The 7605-nt window shown below is 45.2% G+C and overlaps 1 protein-coding gene across 1 annotated transcript in view; it reads left to right on the top strand.

Annotated features, from left to right (window-relative positions):
- Positions 1-7605, top strand: part of Myo3b (myosin IIIB) — a 335931-nt gene that overhangs the window by 208617 nt on the left and 119709 nt on the right. The window contains exons 26-28 of the mRNA XM_028763039.1: positions 2656-2767; positions 3625-3787; positions 4855-4935. Of these exons, the coding sequence (XP_028618872.1) occupies positions 2656-2767; positions 3625-3787; positions 4855-4935 (356 nt within the window). The remainder of the gene's footprint in view (positions 1-2655; positions 2768-3624; positions 3788-4854; positions 4936-7605) is intronic.

The raw sequence follows: 7605 nt of genomic DNA, 5'->3' as shown, positions 1-7605 counted from the left end.
CTCTCCCCCTCTCTCTATGTGTGTGTGTGTGTGTGTGTGTGTGTGTAGGCCAAAAGAGGCTGTCAAGTCTCTTGAGTTGGACTTACAAGCATGTTGTGAGACCCCATCATGGATGCTGAGAACCAAACTTGGGTCTTCTGCAAGAGCAGTAAGCATTCTTACCTGTTGACCCATCTCCACCCCGTTTCCTTTTCCTTTGTTTTCTATGATGCAGGAGCCTCTGTTCACAAGGAAATGGCATCCTAAGACACAGTCACACTTAAAGATTGTTATGTCAGGTTTGATGAGGTGGTAGAGACGGATGACTGAACAGGAGGGCACAGTTTCATGACAGCAACTTGTTTACCTCTTGTCTGTGCCATTGCCAAATATGAACATTATCATCACAATAAATTAAGAGATGTGGGTTAAGTCCTAATATTTATGTTAGTTTAGGAAACATTCTGCCTAAGAAACACTCACAGGTTCCTAAGAAAGAAACCCTTGGATGGAGAACAGGACCCTGCCTTGCGTCGTATTCAGCTTTGCAAACTGCTCTTTACTCATTAGGTTTCCTATAACTGTTCTATTATCACTAGTATCATGTGATGCCTCGAGCAAGCCTGGGATTCTGAGCTGCTGAGTACCCCGTGTGGCGTACCTCTGGGCTGAAGAATCTAGAAAACCCCTACTTTTTCATGGCTCTCAAACTTTAAGCTCTCTGTACAGCCCGTCATGTAAATTTGCCACCAATTCCCACCATTCCTGTGGACACCAGGGCAGTCTTTCTGCTGTGGTCAAAGCTGAGAGAGAAGCCATGACTTAATGATAGTCCCGGAGAAGCTGAGGATGAAGCAGATGTCCCAGCTGCCTGAACTAGCCCAGCCCCAGTTCCCAGAAGCCCCTTCTCCAACTGAGCCGGTTTCTGGGCTTAGCTGACCATACGCCAGCACTTAGGGGCTCTGAGAATGCTGCCCCTCTTCCCCACAGGTGGAGACTGACTCTTATTCCCTCTGGATGCAAATGTTTCCTTCAAATATGGCCTCATATGTTACCTGTAAAATAGTTCCATAGCGCAGTAATAAGTTGATTTAAGTATGGATCAGGTATGTTTATTTTTCTACAAATAGAAAGGTAAGGGTCTATTTGACAGGAAAAAGAAATATATTTCATATTTTGATATTCTTTTACAAGTCAAAACAGGTCTATATTTTAAAGGAATTTCTTAATAGCAGATCAGAATTGTTTGAGGAATGGGGAAAAATTCCTCTAACAAGGAAATTTATTTTATTTTCAAGTTTCAAAAAGGTTGAATTTAATTATAGATGGCAGCAAAGAGCAGAAAAAGGAACCTTGAAAGTTGTCCTGAGAGGGGAAAACTAAGATAACATTTTCTGAAAGGAGAATATTGTCATGTAACTTTATGAAAATGAGAATATCAAAAGGGAAGGAAGATCTGGGGCTATACCTCAGTGGGAGAGCCTATGCTCCATGTGCAAGATCCTGGGTGGAGGAGGAGAGGGGGAGTGAGGGTGAGGAGGGGGTGAGGAGGAGAAGGAGGGTGAGGAGGAGGAGAGTGAGGAGAAGTAGGAGGGTGAGGAGACGAAGGCGGAGGGTGAGGAGGGGAAGGAGGTAGGTAAGGAGGAGGAGGAGGAAGAGAAAAATTCTCTTGGCAGTGATGACAATTGGGGCACATTACCCCAAAATGTGGCATCTCAGCACCTGAGCAAATAGAATCAGGAAGGTCATTGTGACCTTGTCCTGCTATTCCCACAGACAGACTGCAATTAGAGCAAATGAGACCTTCCATAAATTGGTTGTAAGACCTTATTATGATCTCAGAGGAGAGGGATATCCTTGGGACTCAGGAAAACCTGAGCATGCAGGCCTTCCAGGTCCTTCCAAGTTGCTGTCATGAAGCTGTGCCCTCCTGTTCAGTCATCTGTCTCTACCACCTCATCAAACCTTACATAACAATATTTAAGTGTGACTGTGTCTTAGGATGCCATTTCCTTGTGAACAGAGGCTCCTGCATCATAGAAAACAGACATTATAAGTAAATGTGTACATCTTTCTCTTGTTGCTCTGTCTTTTGTTACAGGGATCATAGCCACAAACCTGGTGATGAGCCAGGAAAGGAGACTCTGTCTTTTCTACAGTGGTACTTTTTGACTCCACCTAGAAACCCTTTCTTCTTAAAGTTCGGACAATCATAAAAATGATTTTTGGAAAACACGTGCTAATAGGGACTGTATGAAGAGAACATGCCTCCTCCAGATAGAAACATAAGAATCAGCCACCAGCGACACCACACCTCAGATGAGACTTTTCAAAGCCGAGTACAAATACATGCAATGGACTTGAAATTATTCTAACAGTAATCCTAACATTTATAATTATGGCATTCACTAGAGCAGCTATCTAACAGGAGCATGTATTTTGTTTTTGCATACAAAAACCACAAAGCAGACATTGAATATGGGTTAGAAAAATAACATTAAAAGTATGAATGTAAGGAAAAGCAAAGAAATGAGGTATAAATTATATATCGTTTGTTACTTACAAGACTATTATTGGTGGCCAGAAAAAATGGAGACTTACCGGTGGGCCCTGAACAATTCTACTATTGGTGAAAAGAGGGTTGACGATGCTTTGTTCTCTTCTTTTGTTCTGTAGGTATTATTACTTGGCATTCCGAGCACATCAAACACCTCCGGCTAACAAAGAGAGCTGTGTTGCTATCTTGGAAAAGTCCAGATTAGATCACTGGGTCCTGGGGAAAACAAAGGTAGCTCTCTCTCTCTCTTTATAATTCCGACTGTCATCTGGGATGCTTTCCTGTCACTGACAGCTAGCACAAATGGCTTTGTACCTGGCATACCATAGCAGGCAAGACTCCAACCTAAAGAGGGACAGTCTTTGCTGGCCTTAACTCAGAAGTCTGGGGGTGTACAAGGCGGAGGTGGAGGGTTTATACGTGGCTCTGTAATTCGAGAACCTTTTAGCATCTCTAGAAAGAGATCTTTGAAAGCGCTTTACCAGGTCCCCCGTCCATACTTCATGATCTAGCACACATGCTAACACATAAATCATAGTATCAGCAGCCATGAGCTCCCTTTTGCCCACTTTTGTGTTAGACGTGTGCTATTTAATGCGTACTCTGATTTTAGTTTCATCACGTGTAGATTTTCATTTGAGGAAACATCATATCCCTTTAGGAGAGCAGGTTTTTATGGCTAATTCTGCAAGGCCAGTTTCAGTCTGCGTGTAGCTTTTCTCTACAGGAAATCCAGCTGCTGGGGGTCACCCAGGTCTCTTGGCTTCCAGACTATCAGCTGGCTTCAGATTGGACCTGAGCACCTCCATCACAGGTTATGAGGAGCCACGAGGGCAGAGCTGGTCTGAGAAAATAGAACCCCTGGTGGTTGGGAGGCAGTCCCAGACAGCACCTGGAGGATTGTCTAAACCCTGCAACCTCATTTTAGATAGGGGATTGTGTTTGCCAGAGATAATGAATACACTTTATGCTTAAGTTAAATCACGATGAACTTTACTTAGACAACGGCTTTAATATTTGCAATAAAAGTGGAGTCATGATTTTGGTTTGAAGCCCGAACGTAATGCTAAAACAATGCTTCTGTTCAGGTTTTCCTCAAATATTACCATGTCGAGCAATTAAATTTGCTTCTGCGAGAAGTCATGGGCCGAGTGGTCATGCTGCAGGCATATACCAAGGGCTGGCTCGGAGCAAGGAGATACAAGAGAGCCAAAGAGAAGAGAGACAAGGGTGCCATAACCATCCAGTCAGGTAAGTGGTGTGGTTCTGACCAGGGCCACTCCTCACCATTTGAGTGGTTGGGTCACTCACCTTGGGCTTCCCCTTTCGATGTCTCCCTTCCTCCCCTTACTTCGTCAAATATCTGTCACGCACCTATACAAGTCAAGCCTCATAATAGCTGGGAATGGAGTGAAAGGAAGCTCTCTGTGATCTCTGATCTCAAAGATAGACATTCAACCCTTATAACACCCTGGTGGTGGGGAGACAGAGCAGTATGAGCTGACCAAAGGTGGAAAACTCCATCACTCTGCATGTGCCCGCCTCCCAAGATGACTGAGGTCATGTGCACTTCAGAGTGCTATTGAGATTGTACCATCACAATGGCTAGCACCAACCTAGTAGGGTTTTGTAGCACAGCTGAGACTGAGAAACAAAGGAAACAAGCCTCTAGGCTTTTTCGGAGCCCGCTGATACCTCTGTCTATGTGCATCTGTGATGCATGCTGAGATCCATACCTGACTCTCATGCTCCTGAGGAGCGGTTACAAAGTGACAGAAATGCACAAGATGAATTTTCTGGCACTCTTATAACAAGAAACCATAGCATGCTTTGGGCCTCATGAGTATTTTCAGAGATGCTCAGGCCAATGTGGGGACACAGACAACAGCCTCTCATCTTGGGATGGAGGCTTTGTGCATCACCTCTATCTGAAAGATGTCAGAGTCTCTCTCCCCCAGGCCCTGACCACCAGCTTTAACCCCTGTGCCCAAGGCAGGACTTTTTCCTTTCTTGGGATAACAGGAAACCACCTCATCTGGGACCAGGGGCTCCTGCTATTACTAAATAAAACTCAAAATGTTCTGGGAAAGCCTGATTTAAAAAAATGGTTCCTCAGAAGTATTTTGAAAACTTGACCAAGAGTTCAGAAAGGCCCTTCCTCCACTGTAGTTCATCTGCTGGCTCTGATTTTCCTCAGGGAGAAGGCAGGGTGCGGGTGGGGGATGAGAGACACAGATCGGAGGTAGAACAGCTTCTATCAATTCTCTGGCACGCTTTTAAATTAATGTCATTGCCAGCACATGGTTTTATATTTTTAGCCTGGAGAGGATATGACGCTCGGAGGAAATTTAAGCAAACAAGCCACAGGAGGAGTGAGTCTGTGCTTCATATTCAAGCAGGTAATTAAAGCATCAGTTTTTGCTGTGTCCACTTGAAATGTTCTGTGATCCCATTCAAATGAGTTCAGAGGAGCCGAAAGGCTAATGACTGAGGAACATTGGGGTGAGCCAAGAGTTCTGGGGTGTGTGTGAGGGTGAGGATCTCATCTTCCTAGAACCTTTCTGGCTGGGATCATGAGGCACTATTCACCTTCACCAGGAGCCAGACTTGCTAATAATGTCCTCAGGAAGAGTTCTTATTCTCCTAGTACAATAGAAGAGGAAACTGAGGCACAGAAAGGAAAAGTAACTTATCTGTTACCACAACGCTAGCAGCAGAGCTCCCTTTGAAATATAGGCAGTTTAACTCCTTCAGTCCCTTCTCCAACTCCTCATCAGGGACCTCTGCACTCAGTCCAGTGGTTGACTATGTCAGGCTCTGGCAGAGCCTCTCAGGAGACAGTCATATCAGACTCCCATCAGCAAGCGTTTCCCAGCATCCACAATATCGTCTGGGTGTGGTGACTGTATATGGGATGGATCCCCAGGTGGGGCAGTCTCTGGAGCTAAGGGGGTTTGCAGCCCCATGTAGGGAGCAACAGTGTCAACCAGCCCAGAGCTCACGGGGACTGGACCACCAACCAAAGAGTACACATGGAGGGACCCATAGCTCTGGCCTTGTATGTGGCAGAGGATGGCCTTGTTGGATATCAGGGAGGAGCGGCCCTTAGTACTGTGGGGATTCGATGCCCCAGTGTAGAGTAATGCCAAGACAGGAAGATGGGAGTGGGTGGGTGGGTGGGGGAGCATCCTCATAGAGGCAGGGGAAGGGTGTATGGGATAGGGGGTTTCTGGAGGGGCTACCCTGAGAGGGGATAACATTTGAAATGTAAATAAACTATCCAATAAAAAAAAATCTTAAAAAAAAAAAAGAAATATAGGCAGTTTGGACTGAGCACATTTGACTCGATGCTTGCTACTGGACAAGTCTCTTTTCTTCTTGGAGTTGTAAGTGAAGGTTTTCACATGCGCAGCTTGGACAGATCACAGCAGACTAGACGGTTCCATGTGGGGAGGTTTATTAAGAGAGTGGGGAGGAGAGAGAGAGAAGAGTAGAGCAGGTAGAGGCCGGCCATGACCACGTGGAGAGAGGGGGAAGGAAAGGGGGAAGGGGAGACGGCAACCTGCAGGCGCAGGGTTGAGGGGCCAAGAGAGAGAGGAGGGGCCAAGCAGCCCCTTTTATAGTGGGCAGGGCTACCTGCCTGTTGCCAGGTAACTGTGGGGAGGACCATACCTGGCTGTTGCCAGGTGACTGTGGAGGTGGAGTTTAACAGATTACTAACATTCCCACGTTTTGGTTTAATTAAAAAGAAAAATTAGAAAGAGGTGATGGCGAAGCAGGAATCGGGTCGTCGTGAAATCTGGCTACTTCCTGCTGGCTTTGGGGGTGACGTGTCTCTAGGGGGAACCTAGAAGAATGGGAGATGTTTGTCTGGTCTTAGGAGAACTGGCTGTTTTCTGACGTCCAGGGTCTATGGAGCCATCTGAGGATAGGCCAGAAGGAGCAGGTCTAGTAGAAGCAGCTGTGTGTGTGGCAGGAGATGGAACATCTGAAGGTTGCTTCTCTGGAGCTGTATTGGATATAGCTGGACTTGACAAGATGCAGGAAATAAGATTAAGAACACTTGGAGAAAGATTTTTTTCTAAGATGTACATTCGAAACCCAGAGGGATCCCACCCTTTGTAATAGATAGTGAGTGGGACCTTTATTTATCTGTATGGCATCTATTTGGTCCATGAGAAGTAGATCTGAGTGGGTTTCCTGTAGCTTATAAGTTTACAAAAGAGATAACAGCCATGAGTTAACAACACAAGCAGTCTTTCAACTGAATTTAGGTAATGAGGTAACAGATAATATCTGTGAAAACTTAGCTGTCAATGTAGTCAGAAGTCTGATAAAGAGTAAACAACAATCTACCAGTTATATATTATTTTTAAAAAAATGACAGAGTCCACTAGCCAACAGTTCCCGTGGTTTCCATAATCTCTTGGGCGAAGTCAGTCTCACTTCTAAGCGCAGAAGACGCAGGGCTTTTTTCTGTGGAATGGATACTCGTGACATGAGAAATGACTTACCTTGTTTTAGCCAAGTCATTTGACTCAGGGTATCCAGTTGTATTTGTCCACACACAATCCAGGCTGTATGTTCTAGGAGTCCGGTGTCCGTCTTCTGAAACCATCTTGGGTTAACTGTTAGAGGCTTTGGGAATTCTGTCAGCCATAAGCTTAAAAATACTATCAGCAGACTTCTGACAAGATTGAGAGCCATAAGGATTGGTTGTAACTGAATAGAATAATAGCAGTAGTAAAAATCTATCAAGACAGAGCCTTTCTTATCCTGTCTTAAGTAAGTTTGGCATGTTGTGTAGGTAGAGAAAAGCACATTTTTGTATTGGCATAGAAACATTTTTGTTAAGAAAGCTGGATTGTATGTATGGCTGTCACAGGTTGGAGCTGTGAGTCACAGTTGCTGTAGGCGGGTCAGGTCTGCGGGGGCCGGCAGCACAGCTGCAGGGTGGGTCTTCCTGCTGGCAGCCGGAAGTTGTTGCCCAGTGACTCTGGCGGCTGCATTTAGGAAAAGTAAGCATGTCCCGTATCACTGCAACAGTTAGTTGTTTTTGTAGTGGAAGG

This window comes from Grammomys surdaster, unplaced genomic scaffold, assembly GCF_004785775.1.
Source record: "Grammomys surdaster isolate TR1022 unplaced genomic scaffold, NIH_TR_1.0 136, whole genome shotgun sequence".
NCBI lineage: Eukaryota > Metazoa > Chordata > Mammalia > Rodentia > Muridae > Grammomys > Grammomys surdaster.
Note: the sequence above shows the minus strand (reverse complement) of the source record. Positions and strands in the feature narration are given on the sequence as shown.